At 43.3% G+C, this 19822-nt stretch overlaps 1 protein-coding gene across 1 annotated transcript in view; it reads right to left on the bottom strand.

Moving 5' to 3' along the window:
• MAP2K4 (mitogen-activated protein kinase kinase 4) overlaps window positions 1–17445 on the bottom strand; it is a 142201-nt gene extending 124756 nt beyond the window's left edge. Inside the window, exons 1-2 of the mRNA XM_034790255.1 lie at window positions 17298–17445; window positions 12588–12620 (exon numbers count right to left, since the gene is read on the bottom strand). Of these exons, the coding sequence (XP_034646146.1) occupies window positions 12588–12620; window positions 17298–17445 (181 nt within the window). The remainder of the gene's footprint in view (window positions 1–12587; window positions 12621–17297) is intronic.
• Between the last annotated feature and the right edge of the window lie 2377 nt (window positions 17446–19822).

Here is a 19822-nt window from a genome sequence, read left to right as displayed (position 1 = left end):
CTGGTCAACCCCAGTACTCCAGCTCCCCTGTTCATAGGCCTATTAGGAGCATCTGTTGAGAATATCAGCTGTGGTGTTCTGAATACCCGGGAGGTACACAGCTGAAATTTGCATCTGATGAGCTATATACAAGTTCCATAGTTTCAGCACACAGGGAGGGGGATCTTGCTCCTCCCTGCTTGTTGATACAGAACGTGCAGGATGTGTTGTCTGTCATGACCCTGACTGATTTCCCCTGATGGGGGCAAGAAATGAAAGCAGGGACTGCTGACTGCCCTGATTTCCAACAGACTGATGAAGAGACTGGTTTCTGGAGGAGTCCATCTGCCTTGAGTCATGAGGGCACTGAAATGAGCTCCCCATTCCAATAGTGATAAATCTGTTCTCATAGGTACTGATGGAGTAGGATGACAGATGGGAAGACCTGCACAGATGTTGAGTTGATCTTTCCTCCAATCTAGGGAGTTCCTCACGTGGAGAGGAAACACCACATGCCTGTCCAGGGTGTCTCTGGCTGGACAATAGGTGGTTCTGAGCCAACCCTGGAAGCAGTGGAGGTGTAGCCTTGTTATGTTAGCAACAAGAAGAAAGTCAAGGAAAGTGTTGCTGAATGAGGGAGGCAACTTAGTGACAGAGGATGTGGAAAAAGCTAATATACTCATGCTTTTTTTGCCTCTGTCTTCACAAACAAGGTCAGCTTCCAGACTGCTGCACTGGGCAGCACAGTATGGGGAGGAGGTGACCAGCCCTCTGTGGAGAAAGAAGTGGTTCGGGACTATTTAGAAAAACTGGACGAGCACAAGTCCATGGGGCCGGATGCACTGCATTCAAGGGTGCTAAAGGAGTTGGCCAATGGCTCTGAATCACATCCGCCATTATCTTTGAAAGCTCATGGTGATCAGGGGAGGTCCTGGATGACTGGAAAAAGGCTAATGTAGTACCCGTCTTGAAAAAAGGGAAGGAGGAGGATCCGGGGAACTACACGCCAGTCAGCCTCACCTCAGTCCCTGGAAAAATCATGGAGCAGGTCCTCAAGGAATCAATTCTGATGCACTTAGAGGAGAGGAAAGTGATCAGGGACAGTCAGCATGGATTCACCAAGGGCAAGTCATGCCTGACTAACCTAATTGCCTTCTATGAGGAGATAACTGGGTCTGTGGATGAGGGGAAAGCAGTGGATGTGTTATTCCTTGACTTTAGCAAAGCTTTTGATATGATCTCCCACAGTATTCTTGCCAGCAAGTTAAAGAAGTATGGGCTGGATGAATGGACTATAAGGTGGATAGAAAGCTGGCTAGATCGTCGGACTCAACGGGTAGTGATCAATGGCTCCATGTCTAGTTGGCAGCCGGTTTCAAGCGGAGTGCCCCAAGGGTCGGTCCTGGGGCCGGTTTTGTTCAATATCTTCATTAATGATCTGGAGAATGGCGTGGACTGCATTCTCAGCAAGTTTGCAGATGACACTAAACCAGGAGGAGTGGTAGATACGCTAGAGGATAGGGATAGGATACAGAGGGACCTAAACAAATTAGAGGATTGGGCCAAAAGAAACCTGATGAGGTTCAACAAGGACAAGTGCAGAGTCCTGCACTTAGGACGGAAAAATCCCATTCACTGTTACAACTCGGGACCAAATGGCTAGGAAGCAGTTCTGCAGAAAAGGACCTAGGGGTCACAGTGGACGAGAAGCTGGATATGAGTCAACAGTGTGCCCTAGTTGCCAAGAAGGCTAACGGCATTTGGGGCTGTATAAGTAGGGGCATTGCCAGCAGATCGAGGGACATGATCATTCCCCTCTATTCGACATTGGTGTACTGTGTCCAGTTTTGGGACCCATACTACAAGAAGGATGTGGAAAAATTGGAAAGAGTCCAGTGGAGGGCAACAAAAATGATTAGGGGTCTGGAGCACATGACTTATGAGGAGAGGCTGAGGGAACTGGGATTGTTTAGTCTGCAGAAGAGAAGAATGAGGGGGGATTTGATAGCTGCTTTCAACTACCTGAAAGGGGAGTCCAAAGAGGATGGATCTAGACTGTTCTCAATGGTACCAGATGACAGAACAAGGAGTAATGGTCTCAAGTTGCAGTGGGAGAGGTTTAGGTTGGATATTAGGAAAAACTCTAGTTACTATAAGCAAGTAACCTCCATTTCTTTCTCAAGTGCAGGTCCCTATGGGTATTCACTATGGGTGACTCCCAAGCAGTACTCATTGTAGAGGAGGGTATAAGGATTTATGCTGCATCACAGATTGCAGGATCGCTGAACCAAAGGAGGCATCACAGACAAAGGATGAACAAGGGTACAATGTCTAGTAAAGGTGACCAAAGTTCCAAGTCACCATTCCACAGATTTCTGAGAGGGGAACTCCCTGCAGGGAAGCCATCAAGGCAGCTTGTGCTCTAGTAGAGCCATGACACCCTCAGGGGCTTCCATAAACTCATAACAGAGGAGGAGGACACCCTGAAATCCATTTCAAGAGTCTTTCTGAAGAAATCATTTCTCCTTTCATTCTATCAGCGATGGAAAGGAATAGCCACAGAGACCTAAAATCTTCATCCTCTGCAAGCAGAAGGTTAAGCTCATCAGACATCCAAAAAGTGGAGCTTCTTGTCTTCCCTGTTATTGTGAGGTTTTGAATAGAAGATGGGCAAATGAACAGGTTGATTCAAGTACAAATCAGAGGGAACCTTTGGGATGAAGTCTCAGGCATACTGTATTACTTTAGAATACCGTGTAGGTCGGTCTGCCAAGAGAGCCCCAAGCTCACCCACTCTTCTAGAAGCACACCTTCGTACGGAGGTGCAAAAGAGAGCAGGAGGCCAAAGGCTCAAACAGCAGAATAATAAGTGCTACAAGTACTGTACCAAGTTCAGGTCCCAGGCAGGTGCAAGTTGTAGTACCCGTGGAAAAGGTTCTGATGATGCCTTTCAGGAACTTCATGGTTGTGGGATGGGTAATAAACAAGGAGTTTTCCACCGCATGATAGAAGGCATTGCTAAATACCAGATACATGAGCAGTGAAATGATAGATAGGCTTCAAAGTCTTCAAAGAAAGAAGGCAGTCCAAAATAAGAGCGATCCCAGACTCTTATGGAGGTACGTTATGCTGTTGACACCAGATGGAAAACCGTTTCCTGTTGGCAACATAGCGACCTTCTTGTAGAAGGCTTCCTGCTGTTGTTGAGGATACATGATGTTCTGGCCCAAGCATGAGCTTTCTAAATCCACTGACCCTTCTGCTTCAAGTTGCAATGGGAGGGGTGGGGAGCAATCAGCAAAGTCTTTTGTCCTCTGATATTCTACAACAATTCATGTGGCGTTGATGGGGGTTGTTTTGTTGGGCAGAAAATAACAGCTCCTGTTGGAAACTAGTATTTCACAGTCGTTAATGCTTCTCTCCTGTGTTGTGATTAAGAGAGTCAACACTTAAAATATTGCCTTATAACATGGGCTACAGATATTATAAGTGAGCTCAATGCATGCAGCAACTTACAAGCATCCCATAAAGTCTCAACACTAAGTACATTTGTATAACTCTAATGCCTATTTTAACAATACTAACTCACGATGAGCCAGACTGGCTCCAGCTATGTATTTGTCACTTTTCAGTTGAGACTTATGGGCCTTGGCATTTGGTGGCACCTGGTCTTCTTGCGTCACAGTAGGCTTTCCAGACAAATAAATCTAGTGTCTTTGTTCTTTTTCCTTTTCTGTGGGTCTGAATTGTTCTGCCTTTTTGCTCGCAACAGTGGATGGGAGGAAGGATGGGATAAAGTGAGTGTAAAAGAACTCCACAGACTCAGGAGGCACCTGATATTGTTATCTGGTGGATGTAGGTGGTGCCAAGACAGATGTCTGCCCCAAGGTTCTGGCTGAATCCATAATGACCTCATTAGCTAGGAGGGCTATCTTGCCTACTGTGGAGACTTGAAGTATATCTATCAGTTTGTGTGTCAATAGGGATTTGAAGGGTCTCAGCCATCCTTTTTAATAGGTCTTGGAAACCCTTATAGTTGTCCATTTGTGGGGCAACAGGGACTAATCAGGGTAAGAGGAGGAAACGGTCACCAGTGCAGCAGTTCACTTTTCAATGCCTGCTCTTCCATTACCGCCTCTTCTACTTGTGGCTGTACAGAAACTGGGATCTGGGAAGGGCTGGTGGGGTATCTGAATGAATGGCACAATGAAGGAGGCAGCTTGGCACAGCATGGTCTGGCTGTGCGATTGTTCCCTGAAACCAAAGCTGCCCTGAGCACCCAGCAAGGCTACATTAGCATTGGTGGATAAGAGACTGGTAGCCCGGGGCGTAGGAAACCATAAACCAGGAATCTGTGGGTCCCAAAACCTTTCCTGTGAGGAGTGTCTGGATCCTCTATAAGATGTTGAGCGCTGTGGTGACAGTCTGGTTAGTCTTGTTGCTGATGTGGGATTTCTGCTTTCCTTGATTCCAAAGGTGACTCTAAGGAGAATGCATAGTTCAGACCCATGGTTGGTGCACTGGCCCTCGGTGTGTTAAGAACCGATGGTGTTGCGCTACTAGATATAGTTGCTCACTGTTGTGATGAAGTCAACAGCAAGGGGGACTGAGGTTCTAGGTACATCTGCAGGTCCATCACTGTCAAGTATCTCAACAGTGCCTCGCAGAATACACAGCTGTGCAGGAACTGGGTCTTGTTAAGGTGGTGTACCAATCTCCACTACAGTGATGGTGCACTCTTCTGACCAGCTTTGTTCTGGTGCCAAAAGAAGTAAATAGTTCCAGGGTCAGTGCTGTACTGTTTCCTAACGTTCTGTTTTTTGGAACAAGGTGCTTTCGTGCCATATGGCTGGAGCCAGCTTGAGACCAACTTCAGTGGGAACCTGTTCTGGCCCACGAAGTCTCAGAAGATGGTTGGTTTCCTCTTAAAGGAAGCTCAGGTGGTTGTACTCCCGGGACTTCTAGCTCCCTGTGTTCTGCGGAGGACAATGCTGTCATTGTTGTCATTCAAGTCGCAGCTCTTGAAGGCAAAGAGCCCACACTCCCACTCTTTGGCTCAAAAGGTTCCTGTATGTTGGGGTAGTGAGCCTTGGTTCAGAAGCAGGTCTTATTTACTTGGTCATTAGTCATTACTAGCTCAGGAGCTGATGGACTTCCAAATCACACTTTTACTGGGAATGTACAGTTCTCACAAACAACAAAGTAACTTATGGTCTGTTCAAAGTTGAGGAAGCTCCCTCACAAACATCACTTTGATATTTTTGGAGACTATACACAAGTTTAGGTCTTATTCTCTACATTTTTCTCAACCATCAAGAAACAAACAGCATTTCAATAGTGCTTCCTGCTGCTCTATAGCTGCACTGCATTTATGGAACGATCTGACAATCTACTTATAAATCAACATATCAAGATGCTCTCAATCTAGCTGGAAATAGGATACGATAGCTTTCAGTTACTGTTCTCCCTTAGAATTCATAGATGGTACTGATGGTCTTGTGGCACTGTCCTCCATTCCAAATTGGGGTATATAACTGGCTGTCACCATAACTGCAGATTTCTGTAACTATGCATCCATGCCACCGGGCTTTTTCATTCTCTTTGAAAATGATAGCTTAGTCTTTGTTCAAATGCACAAATTTCTCCAATACAAAGTTTCAAAAACAAAATGGATTGTTTCACATAGCTCTTGGGCATGGAAGAGTCAGTCATTGTGAGATGCCATTAGAGGCCTTTTGTTTGAGTCTCAAACATAGGACACTGTACAGTTTCTACAGTTAGTGCAGCTTTGAAAACAGAACTCTCAAGTTGTTAATGAGGTAAATAAAGTAAAGTGCAAGGAAAAAAGGCACCTTGAATGGAAACTAATTGGGAACAACTGGTCTTAAAGCTTATTCAAATATTTCTATTTACAACAGGAAGTTGAAGCATACGTGTTTGTAGATAATAAAGGGCAGCTTGCAGTGTCAGGTCACTCTGCAAACCAAGGCAGGAAGATGGGGATTTAATGGTTTTCCTATTATGCAAAGTTCCAGATGACAAAATCCAATGTGCTTCTGAAGATGTCTATATCAGGCACCTTGAAGGTTTTGGCTCTAGAAATATAATTGCAATCTGCAGGTAGCACTTCTGTTAAGAGCTCTGGATTCTCTTCTTCAGGGATCTAATTCAATAAGATTTACTGTTCCTCCAGCATTCACTTCTGGTCAAGAAAAAGGTGAAAGCAGCTATTAGTATTCCTGTCAAACTGCAAGATCTAGTAAGTTGATCTCACTGACTGACACAATCATTGCAGAAGAAGATCTCCAAATCTAAAACCCATGGAACACACCATTTTGTGCTCAAATATAACCAATTCCCCCAACAAAAGGTAAGCAAGGGTAGACCTTTATCCTGGTACACACAAAATTCCAACTCTAACCTCAATTTTAGGAAATTATCACCTCCTAAAGCCCTTAAAAAAACAACTGCATCAGAAGACAGCTCTTGTTCCAGTTCCCAGCTTCTTGCGTTTCCTCAATTCCTTTTAGAGCTTGCACATTGTCTAGATTGAATCCTCCACTCCTAGCCTCCTCCAATTGTCCCTAATCCCCAAACAATGTATGCTTTACAACTGAATGTAAATGACAGAGTACCAGCTGGGGATCTGACTGACTGCTGAACAGTCTCCTAAAGCAGGGGTTCTCAAACTGGGAGTCAGGACCCCTCGGGGAGGGTCATAAGGTTATTACATGGGGGGTCACAAGCTGTCAGCCTCCACCCCAAACCCCGCTCTGCCTCCGGCATTTATAATGGTGGTAAATATATAAAAAAAGGTGTTTTTAATGTGGGGGGAGGGGTCACACTCAGAGGCTTGCTGTGTGAAAGGGGTCACCAGTACAAAAGTTTGAGAACCACTGTCCTAAAGGCTTTTTGTAACGCCCTTGCTGTGGAACTTGAGGGTAGAAAGTAAGTGCTATCCAATTAATTTGCATTGGAGTTATATAAACTTTGAACAGAAGAAGAATTCAAGCTCAGATATACAAATGTTAAAACTAACAAACAGACTTAAGCTGTTATCAAAGTTTATATTTTTACTACAGGAAAGTATAACTGTTCTCTGGTGCCATCTAGACATGTTGAGAGGTGGCCATTTAGAACTACATGTGAAGGCTTTTGGAGGATGGTTCTATGGTGACTGGTAATTTATAAATACAATACAGTACATCAGATAATATGGGAAAGATGTAGTACACCTCTACCCCGATATAACGCGACTCGATATAACACGAATTTGGATATAACGCGGTAAAGCAGCGCTCCAGGGGGGCGGGGCTGCGTGCTCTGGCAGATCAAAGCAAGTTGGATATAATGCGGTTTCACCTACAATTTGGTAAGATTTTTTAGCTCCCGAGGACAGCGTTATATCAGAGTAGAGGTGTATTAAAGAAGGAACCTACAGAGTAGTAACAATTGAAAACAGCTAGCCTAAAAAAGAATTCTTGATGATGACAGTTCTAACAGCTGTGAGCAAACTCTACAGCTTCTCAACCAAGAAAAAATAAAGTTAAATGGAACACTATCTTAATTATCAAAGGAGATGTACTTCAAATCGTTTAAACAATCACCCCAGAAACAGACAAAATGCAGATAAAAATATAAAAGGTCTTTTGACCACTTTACTGGTTGTTGAAAGCAGACAATGTTTTTCATTTTGGCTTTCCACACACACATACTTATCAGCAAACAGTGGTTAATGGAAAATGTGTGTAAAAGAACCAGACTGGGGGACACAGGCCTGACCCCTTCTGATCGTTTCAACACAGCAAGAGAGCAAACAGATATCAACGTTAGGGCTTCTGAAGGTGTGTGGTTGTGCACTCAGCCTCAACTGGACCCTGCTGCTTGGTATTCAGAGGATTTTAATATTTTGGATATCATCTTTGGAGAAAAATGAAAAGGGAAATGGAAACAGGCTATCTTTCTCTGGGGAAATAGCAGTGTTATGCTCAGTCTTGCTTTCAGTTACTTCCTGGAGCTGTGCCTGAATGCACAAGACAGAAGCTGCTGGCACAAGCTGCTGGGAAAGGAAAGTTGGATTTATTTTTTTTGGAGATCAGGAAGTTGCAGCTTTCCCCCTCGTCAAGTAATATTAGTAGTAAGACTGGTTAGCACAATGGTGTCTAACACACAGCTCGGCAGAAAACCACTATCTCATCTGCCTCAGTCAGCAATCTACAGTTTAAACAAAGCACCAAAGTAGGCAGAGCTGCAATTCTTAAGGGTGCAGCACACACACTGAATTTAACAAACAGATCCTGTGAAAGGATTGTGGGGAATTTAAGATCAAATATTGCCAATTTCTGTGGGTATACAACAGTAATTCAGGTGTCTGCTTCACAGATTCAAAAGGGAGAATCTGCAAACAAACTCAGATTGCACAACTTTTGCCCAGCATGGAATATCAATACCCATTTGCTTCAGCTTTCCACCCTCAAGCATGCAAAACTGAGAGAACATCTGCAAATAAACAGTCCAATTTGTGTTTCTTTGGCAGAAAAACAGATCTGCGGTATAAATTGTTGCTCATCTGCAAGGAGGCCAAGGAGAAGGGGAAGCTGAGCTAAGTGCTATTTAGGACTAACAAACTAGAATGCTGTAATACAATTGTAAATTCAATTAGCTTATCTCTTATTTAATTGTTATATTGTATTCATAAAAATATAGGGTCAGATTTTCAAAAATATTCAGAACCCAACAGCTCTTCTAATGCTCCATGGGAGCTGCTGGGTGTGGAGCACTACTGAAAAATTTGTGCACAAGCCAAATAGTCTTTGAGCAGGTTATCACAGAAGAACTGAAATGTTTTCACACAATCTCAAAAGGACATGACATTTCTGCTAAATATGCACACAAAAAATTCAGCTAATACTTCTGCCAACATTCTTCTAAACCCAATTTTGATGAGAAAATACATATGGAAACTATTTTAATGATAAGTTTAAGTGAGCAAAATTGCCACCCTTTAAAAATCAGCCTTTATAATGGGAAGCACTCAGTTCAGTAGTCTGCCATTTTTACTACACACTAAGCTTCTTTTCTGTTGAAAACTTGTTTTGTGATGACTAGCAAATTCTGTTGGTCAAAAAGTTCCCTTGATATTTTAACTACTCACCTACTTCACTTATTAAAATACTCACCTCACAAGCCCAAACTCCTTTCAGCACAAAATACCCCTCAGATGATGAGCAATGATTTGTCAGAAGTACGTAAACACTGCAGATATTTACCCTTTAAGTATTTCTAAGCATCTTCTCTCTGAGGGCCCACTGTGCTAACAAGTAAAACTTCTGTCTCAACAAAATACATTAGAGGTTTTCCTCCCCCATTCTCAACCTCTGAACAATTTTTTTCCCCATTCTAGCATACAGATTTCCAAGGTGGAGAGGGCTGTGTACAACAATTTATTTAGATGTCTATAGTGTGGCAGGATTTAGACTCTTCAAACACTTCCCTCTGAAGACAGTTGAGCCTTTCATATTTTGTCACCCTATTGGAACAATTAGGAACTGAATTATGTAAGCCAATTGAATTCATTTCAGGAATGGACACTAGCAGTAAACTTAATATAAATATTTTAATTTACCTAAGATCAAAATCACTTTCAATTTTCCAAGGACTGATCAAGATCAAGGAAGCAGGTAAACCCATTTGTTGGCCTTGCTCTTTTTGCCAGGTGTGACAAACTTCCAAGGAATTTTTACATGTGAAGTTTTCAATTCAAAATTATTTTTTGCCAACATTTCCTGTATTGAAACAGGTGAGTGTGCAGGAACACAAAGGGCTACATGGATAGTTACTCATTAGTAAAATGTTCTGAATACAGATCAGTTATTTTTAATCCACTTCTATTATTTTCCACCTGCATTTAAAGATGAACTAAGGTGCTTTGATAAACGAGCAAGAGGTTTGAGTTCAGCCCCTGTGAAATGCCTCTGTCTTTGCTGCTAGGTCCTGATCCTGCAAAATCTTTAAATGTGAAGGCAGATCTGCTGACTTTAATGGGGCTACTCACATGCTTAACATTATGTACATGTGTAAGTGTTTCCACAACTGGAACACTACCTTGTAAATGCAGCAACTCTAAACAACTCACAACAGACACCTCTACATCCTCCATCTCAACAATATACTAGGGAGACTGTCTCCATCATCCAAGGTGAGTGCACATCACGGCCAAGACGATTGTACTAAAATCACATTTCAACCTTCAGCTTTCAGCCAAAGTACAGACCTCAAAACATACAGTAACATGACTTTAGATAAAACTCTCATTTCTTCTGGAGTCCCCACTGGCTGCCCTAGCACTGTGTTCCTGGGGTGTTTGGCATACACAGTACATAGGTCATTGACAGAAATACAGTCCAAATGATTTTTTTCCAAGCTCTTAGATGATAGATGCATTTTATCCCACTGGATTGTCAAAGATATCGCCCTCTTACTCATTGGTTTACGCTATGCTTAGCATATTCCTACCTTAGAAGCTCTCAGCTCCTTCAGGGGACACAATGACAACTTCCTTCTTTGAGGTCCTCTCATCAGTTCACTGATGGGAAATCTTTGTCTGCATGCTTGTGCTTCCTGTGAAATTTTGGAATGACCCTTACTCTGCATACAAACCATTCTGCTGGCAGAGCCCATACTTTTGTTTCATTTCATTATCAGGGACCTGTGTTCTGTTTAAGAGTTCAGCTGCTTATTCCCTTCGCAAAGCCAGACTCCTCTGACACAGCAAGACCGTGTCTAGTGGAAAAGATTATGTCCCCATGAACATTCTGGTTGCAGGTGGGGAATAAGAAGTTGGAGCAAATGGACTGAAAAAAGATCCTGGTTTTATGCAACAGTCCCTAATGGAGAAATAAATAAATAAATAGATTCAAACTCTGCAGAGGTATTTCTGGTCAGAAAGTTTTCAGTGTCCATGGTACAGAAGAGGATCTGTAAGAGGCTGACACAAGATTAAGGACAGCGTCCTGAGCAAATATTAAGGCAACCTTTCTTAAAATGTCAAGTTTGATGTCAGAACTTAGTGTGCCAGCTTTTCTCAGAAACAAATTCCCTGTGTAACAAACTCTTTCATCTGTGGTCCAGTAACACCCATTTATCACACAGTGATAACTATACTATACTAACTATACATTATGGGGGATTTGTTTGCTTGTTTGGTTTTTAAGAAAACATTTTTTGATCTGAGCAGCAATCAGCTAGGCATTCACATAAGTTTTACATAAGTTTTGTGTAAAGTTTTTATTTTATAAAATGGATTTGAAAATACTGCTTTCCAGAGGAACTTTAGAATTTGCCACACTCTAGGACAAACCATATTGTTAAAGGACATGTATTGTTCTCCAGTTCAGTCCCACTGGCACAGTGGTGACAAAAGTTGGCCTGCTATGCACTGAACCTTTGTAAGTGTACCTCTTGTAAGTTTTCCAAACAGAAATGCAGTGGTCTGCAAATAGCAGTTAACAGAAATATAAACCCTGTCATCCCATAATGCAGGATATTCTCATTAGAGCATCTCAAAATAAATTAGTTTATATTCATTTTTCTAGCGAGCATGTACATTGGATATCAGTCTTTAAATTCCAAGACACCAATTATTGAATATTAGCAATTAACTCTAGATATCTGAATTCAGTTAAACTAAATATGCATATTCATCAAATGCAAATAAAAATTAAAAATATATATTTAAAATGCAGAATGAGATGCAGAGTGGATTTTTACTGAACTACAGAACATTTACCAAATAGAGGTGCCATCAAAACTATGTTTTGGTCTCCAATAAAACTCCACTAACTCATGACAGGCAATTGTGAAGGGTACTGTGATTTGAGTGACATAGCAATGCAAAGTATGAAAAGCCATGAGAGAAACAATAAAAAAATTAATCCTAAAGAGCTTCCATTAGTCATCAAAAATTGCTTTGCAATGATTGATTTTAGTCTCACCTTCCAAAAGTCTAGGCTCAATTGAAATAGCCAGCCAAGTTTAGGAAGTTATCTACATTACTCCCTTCCTCCCACAGAGGTGCACAGATAGTAACAATGATCCAAATCAATATCAATGTGACCAATACCTACAGAAGGAACTTTTTAGGTGCTCAGACCAAATATGTTGCACTGTTTCACTTAATTCATTTTTCTTAATATAAAGTTACATAAGAAGCAAAAAGTGTTCTTTAAGGAACACTTCTAGTTTAATAAAGCAGCTGCAATTCAAAAAGTCAAATCCCACCTGATTCATACTCCACTGGAGTTTGGCAGTGTGTGAAACTCCAGTGAATAATAGAACTATCTGTGTACCTCTAGTTCATTATTCACTTGTTACAGACATGTAAGTGTAAAAGGCATGTAAAACTTTTACAACCAATGGCCTAATAGAAAACCATTTGCGTTTTTTGTTTGTTTTTTTACTTTTTAAGCAATATGAAAAATGGAAGCTCAATCAATGTATAATTGCCATGGTTGGTTAGTTGGAACAACAGTGGATACATTCCCAGAACCAAGACTGATATAAAAAAATAAAAATAAAAGTAGCATAATACTATAAAATTTGTAGCTTACTTTGTGCCTTTTCACAGAAGTTTATCTGAAAGCCTAAAGCAAAAAAGATAAGTTCTAGTTCATTCACTGGAAGTCACAGAATTGCATAACTATTAAAAGTCACGTTTCAATTATCATTATTAGAGTCTAAAAATTCTGAATAAAACTGGTTTCATGGGCAAAGTGTTATCCTGAGAAACTAACAAGTGCAGTCATCTCAATCTCCTTCATTTACGTCCCATGCATTTTCAACAGCTCTGTGTTGTCCAAAACGCCAAGAAAGAAATCAATCAGTGGCCAGATCAGGTCAAGAGGGAATCAGCTTATGAGAGTGTTAGTTTCATTGTCATGTTAATAAAAATAAAACAGTCATAACTCCTTGGATATCTTTGCAAATCCATTCAAACAATTTTGCTAACATAAGTCTTCTGCAGTAGCAAGTCACATTCTTGATGATTAAGACATTAAGGAGGATACTGTGTCCCAATGAGGCCAAAGATGTTAATTAATTTCTGACTGAGGTAAGTAACATTTGAAAATATTTCATCAAGTCAAACTGTATTTTACTTAGCATTTCCCAACAAGCAACATTCAGTTTGTTAACATCTGTGCAACAATAGAGGACCAGGTCTGTTAAAACCTGCACTAATAAAAATATCAGACTAAATCAAATAAGTTTTCTCAGCTGAAATAAGGGAAATTAACAGTATATCCTCATTCATAAGCCGAATTTTTTTAGTAAAAAAGGGAAGCACCAGAAAAGGGGGTCGGCTTATGAACGGGTATAGAGAGGGAGCGGTGGGACACAGCCTCTCCCCCCAACAGAGGGAGCAAGGAGAGGCAGCACAGGCAGAAGGGAAGAGGCGGGGCCAGAGTCTTGCAGCTTCTGGCCACACTGCTCTTCCCCCAGCCTCGGAAGCAGGTGCAGCTCCGGGGCTGGCAGGCTGCAGCCGGGGCTGGCAGGCTGCAACCGTGCCGCTCGGCCCCACCCCCAGAGCAAGCTGTGGCCACGCCTCCAGAACATGCTGTGGCTGTGCTGCCCAGCCCAGCCTGCTGGAAAATGCTGCGGCCGCGCCACCCGGTCTGGCCCGCTGGAGCAGGCTGCAGCTGCGCTGCCCAGCCTGCCGGAGCAGCTCCAGCCAGGTCAGAGACATCTTCCCCTGGCCCTCCCCAGATAAGGTGGGAAGGGATGAGATGGGGAGAGGGTGGGGGTCCCGGGCAAGGGGTGGGGTCATGTGGGGGGTGGTCACAGAGGTTACTGCCCTGACTCCCAGCTTCTCCCCCACAAAAACTTTCCCCACCAGTTGCTGTCCCGGCCCATCAGGGTAAGCCGCTGGCACGCGGAGTCACTTTGTTTACTTGGTTTACCTCTGTGCCTGTAGATGCTCCAGGTAAACAAACCATCTCGGCCCGCCAGCGGCTTATCTGATGGCCCGGGAGCCAATGTTTGCTGACCCCTGAATTATAGGGTCGGCTTATGAACGGGTTATAAAAATTTTCCATTTTTACTTATCCATCTGGGGAGAGGGGGTCAGCTTATAAACGAACCGGCTTATGATCGAGTATATCCGGTACATTCAATTTCTCCTTTAAGAGGCGGACAGTGCTCCTCCTGGTTTTGATTATGTAAAAGTGATTTACATGGCTAACCTACCCATCATTTGTGAGACTAAGGATTTATATTCTATTTCTGATTTTCAAGATACTTCTTTATGCAGGCAGTTGCAGTCTTTCCTCTCCCTCCACTCTCACTCTCACCCCCACCCCCAACAACTAGGCTTCAACCAGGAATAATTCTTCTAAGTCCTAGTGATCTGTTCAGTTCCTTTGGGGTATAAATGGAAAGAACTTGAGAACTGATGTTACTCCAGTTCACTCTCACTGAACAAAACATCCAACTTATGCAGTGTTCATAAAGAAAAATCTGGAAATTAAATATGTTAGGTCTATTCACATTATACAATCATCAGCAGTACTGCCCATCTTCACTGTAGTAAACATCTGATTTGTAGCATTAATTTCTCATACCTCCAGTGTTGCCAACACACAATTTTACTGAGTCTTGCAATATTTGGCGCTTTTCTGATAGCCCCAGCTTCCAGAGCCCTGTGAGTAAGTAATAATCTCAGATTCTTTTTTTCCCTAGTCCTCATGATTGCAGAGAAAAGCTGGAAAACATGAACCCTAAAAGGTTTCAAAATTTAGAAGACAAATAAAAAGGACTGAATAGTTATACTTTAAAATCTCATTATTTTGGGTGGTGGGGAGGACTGACTCGTAATTTTTGAATGCTTGGGGTTGACAACACTGCGTCACATTCCTCAGATAAGAAACCTAAATCCCTAATATAGAATGTACAGTCACGTTCATTATGCAGTAAACTACTTACCCCAAAAGGTTTGTTAAACACTAAACAATCAAGTGTACTACAGTGTTAAAAAGCTGAGCACATGGAATTATCAGTCCACTACTTGCAAATTAAATTTCACACTAAGTAGCTAAAATCTCCAGGATAAGCTGATGTTGTGCTTGCCCTTTATTCCAATTCTCTGAAAGATACAGTAGCAGCTAAAATTATTCTACAGGTGCAAGTTCTAAAAGAAATCATGCTAACAATACTGACACAAACTTAATAGGCTATCATTAATGTTGCAATCAGGATACACACTGTAGAAATCAAAAGAAAAAAGTCTCATGCATTCCTGGAAATTTACACATCACCTACAACGCTGTCAATAACACACTCCAGCACTCCACAGAGATTTGACTTCCATCTCCAGCAGATACTGAAAACAATACATACACCCCAACTTCATCAAACTCGCACTCAAGAAAAATTCAACAGCAACTTAGAATCATAGAAGATTAGGGTTGGAAGAGACCTCAGGGGGTCATCTAGTCCAACCCCTGCTCAAAGCAGGACCAACACCAACTAAATCATCCCAGCCAGGGTTTTTGTCAAGCGGGGCCTTAAAAACCTCTAAGGATTGAGATTCTACCACTTCCTTAGGTAACTCATTCCAGTGCTTCACCACACTCCTAGTGAAATAGTTTTTCCTAATATCCAACCTAGATCTCCCCCACTGCAACTTGAGACCATTGCTCCTTGTTCTGTCATCTGAGAACAGCCTAGCTCCATCCTCTTTGGAATCCCCCTTCAGGTAGTTGAAGGCTGCTATCAAATCCCCCCCTCACTCTTCTTTTCTGCAGACTAAATAAGACCAGTTCCCTCAGCCTCTCCTCATAAGTCACGTGCCCCAGCCCCCATTTTTGTTGCCCTCCGCTGGACTCTGTCCAATTTGTCCACATCCTTTCTGTAGTGAGGGGCCCAAAACTGGATGCAATACTCCAGATGTGGCCTCCCCAGTGCCAAATAGAGGAGAATAATCACTTCCCGCAATCTGCTGGCAATGCTCCTACTAATGCAGCCCAATATGCCATTAGCCTTCTTGGCAACAAGGGCACACTGTTGACTCATATCCAGCTTCTCATCCACTGTAATCCCCAGGACCTTCAACAAATAAAAGGCAGAATGACCTTCCAAATGAATGGACTGTGCAACAGGCAGATGTGATGATCTATTTATATTAAAAAGCATGAGGTCACTATGGTATTTGGTGCAGAAGAGTTTTCTTTGGTCAGCCAGTATACCCTGAAGCCAGGTAATCAAGCTCCTGAAATAACCCAATTCTCTCTTCTTTACCAATTCCAATTATTTTGTTAAAGCATCTCAGCATCCAGCCTCTTCAAGTTCTCAATGAACTAGCTGTGTAGGAGCATTTCAGTACTGGGCTTAGTCATCTTCACCTGTTCCACCCACTAATACTGCAGGTCTCCATTTACTCTCTATTCCAAGGCAGGTCAGCTCCTGCTTATGTGGCCTGTGCCAGGGTTCTTTTCGTTGAGGAACATGCATCTTCCACCTCCCAAAGACACTCCACCATCTTAATCTGTCAGTTTGCTAAATTGTACAATGATTTCAGCCCAGTGCCTGAAGCATCCCTCTCTTCAGATCTCTCCAGTCCATTACTCTGTGAGTATGCTGGGTAGTAATAGGAGCTACTGCAATCTCTGACAAACCCGCCCTGCACACCACTTCTGTATCTATGGTGCAATGCTGTGCCCATGGGTGGCTTATAAACAGCAAAGATCAAATCTGGATTGGGAACCCTGGATCTAACAGTAGGAGCAGCTTAGAGACCCAGCTCTGCTAGGCAAGACTGTAGCAAGCTTATCAGCCTCCGTATGTCACCAAGGGTACGTCTACACTTACCTCCAGGTCCGGCGGCAGGCAATCGATGTTCTGGGATCGATCCTGGAAGTGCTCGCCGTCGACGCCGGTACTCCAGCTCGGCGAGAGGAGTACGCGGCATCGACGGGGGAGCCTCCCTGCCGCGTCTGGACCCGCGGTAAGTTCGGACAAAGGTACTTCGAATTCAGCTACGTTATTAACGTAGCTGAATTTGCGTACCTTAGTCCGAAGTGGGGGGTTAGTGTGGACCAGGCCCAAGACACCACACGAGAGGAACAGAGCGCCACACAAACAGCTGTGGATTACACAGGACACCTGTTCCTTTGTTGATCTGCCAGTTTCTCTCAATGAAATATCGTAAGAGGGCACAACTTGTCCATTAACGACTCTGCATTGACCCCCCTACCTGACAACTGCTTATTTCTGGGCTCACGGCCTTATCTCAAATCTCCCTGGGTTCTTCAATTCTCTGCTCACACATCTGCTGAGCTCCAGCCTGCATTCTGTGCAGCTGGGTTTCGTCTCTCCATTGTTGCTGTCTGCTGCCAGGACATTCAAAGGTGTAGCTTTCCCAGCCAGTCTCAAGAGCTTGCTGGCTTCAGCTTCCAGGTTCTCTTTCATCTCCATTATCTGCTGTTCCTTTCTCCACCCCAGATATTCTTCCTAACCTTGCACCTCTGAATCTCTTTAAGCCCTTGATCTTTATACATTTTATATATTTATTGAGCTGCTCTAGCTCCACCTTCTAGTCCAAAGCTTCTGCCCCAGCTCTGGTTTGGGAGAGGGCTTTCCCCTTCCTCTCCCAAGCTTTTGTACCAACATGTCACACTCAAAGAAGTTCTTCTCCAGGGCTACCATCTACTCAACTCCTCCTGCCTTTCTTCCTGATTGCTGGGGATCTAATTCCACTGCCAAGCCTTCTCTGCTCTGTCTGTGGCCAAATCTGTCTATGAGACATACAATCCTGCCATGCAGCCTTGTCACTGGAGTTTCGCCTTTCCAGGTGAGCCACCTGCTGTCAGAAGGCAGACATAAATTTCCCCAAGTGCCTCTTTTCCTTCATATCATTGCTCTCCAAAATGGTTATTTTCATCCACTGCTTTTGGCATGTTTTTTCCTGCATCCTGCTTAAGCTGTAACCCCAGATCCGCAGTCTTTTGCTAACTTAATCAGCTTGCTCTCTGACTGGTTCAGACCTCTGAGTTACTACCTAACCCACTACACCACTCAGTAACTTCATCCATCCTCTCTCGCACTGTCACTCTTGGTGTATCTCCCTTGTTAATCTTGGACCTAGGTCCCTACTTCATTCTGCTTGTCCCTTTTATCCTGAAAAAGCACATTCACCTGATTGGCCACTTTACACGATCTTTCTCCGAAGGTTTGCTTGCACACATTTAGCTTGGTTCCAATGCTGTCATCTCCTCCACAGTCTGGAAATGCTTCTGTTTCAGTTCCTGGGTCTGGGCCTCCTGAGTCTTTGCCTCAGTGCCCAGTCCCTTCACATAAGCCTGCATTTTCCAGAGCTGTTTGATACTCTGCCCTCCAGATCCTTTAAGTTCAGTTTCAGCTTTTTTTCTTGCACTCACAGACACTGAAAACTGAGCACCTCTTTAACTCCCTTTCCAACCATGTCGTTTCAGGCTCCTGAGCCTGCCGTGGTTCTGCTCATCACTTATACAAGACCTCAAGCTCTCAAAATCCCAGGCTGAGTGTGGAGCCAAGGTATCTCCCTTAATTAGCTGAGACTCTAAGCACTGCTGCCATTTGCCCAGTTTGGACGCTCCACCCTCAAGACTGTCTCAGTTTTGTTCACTCCTGGGGACCCAGGCTTTTCCCTTTGCCACTGTCCCTCTTCCCAAGGAGGAAAGTTCTCAGTAGGGCCACACCTTTTAGCATGTGCTGCCCTCCTACAGTCAAGACAAACAGCATAGGGACTTGCTCTTCCTTGACCTGTCTCTATCTTTGCAAGAAACTAGGCCCCCCTCCAAGATCCCTGTCATACACAGGGCCTCTCCAGAGACCTGCTTGGGCTTTGACACCTTCTGGGCCCCTCCCCACCCCCTGGAAGCATGGGACGGGCTTCAGCAACAGATTTTGCAGTGCCTTGTAGGGTCTATATCTCTAACCCCAAATGCTTCACTTGGGTTCTGCTAAGTGTCATAGACCCTTCCTGAGATAATAGACTCTACTACTAACCCCAAATCCAGCTCCCCATCTCTGTTAACCCCTGGTTCAGGCCCCCACAGAGTCTCTCCTGCTATGGGTTCTCTGAACAGTGTATGGCAAGCCTCAGTTTACCAGTCTTCATAAAAGCACAATCACTCAGCCCTAGTGGGACTCCCACCTGGTTGCTCGGAAAGTGAATGTTACCCTGGGCCCCTTGACTGTCACTGCCCATTACTGATCCAACCATTGTACCAAGGTGGGGTGGGTCTGCTTCTGGTGCTCAAGCTGATATTGTAGTGGTAAGTGCCAGATATCTATGCCTAGCTTTAGGAGTGCAGCGTAGCATTCTGGCTAAAGGCAGGATACCAAAGCACATATGTGTGGATCAATCAATCTGAAAGGCAGTGTCACAGAATGGCTAAAGTTCAGTTCTATTCCCCACTGCATCTAACATGGCCTATATAACTTCTCCACTATTTTATTTGCAAAGGATAGAGTGCAGTAGATTATAATTGACAGTTATCTAGTGCTGAGGTCTTTCATTATTAATTACAATAGAGAAGTACATACAAATCAAAACTAAAGTCAGTAAAGGCAGGTCTTGAATTCAAGGTATCTTGAAGGTTCCTAGCTCAGAGAACTTTTCCCTATGTTACTGGAATACTGTGCAGATGAGTCTGTCTCTGTCAGCTACTAGCTGTGTTGTAGAAGCTAGCAATGGAAACACTGTCATTCTATGCAGACAGCACTGTCATCTGAATTGCTATAGGGATGACTAGTTTAGACAGTACTTAATGCCTCAGCTTTAAGATGACATATTGCAAAAAGAGCAACT

The sequence above is a fragment of the Trachemys scripta genome, chromosome 14 (assembly GCF_013100865.1).
Source record: "Trachemys scripta elegans isolate TJP31775 chromosome 14, CAS_Tse_1.0, whole genome shotgun sequence".
Lineage (NCBI taxonomy): Eukaryota > Metazoa > Chordata > Testudines > Emydidae > Trachemys > Trachemys scripta.
The sequence above is the reverse complement of the archived record's forward strand: the minus strand, read 5'-3'. Positions and strand labels throughout refer to the sequence as shown.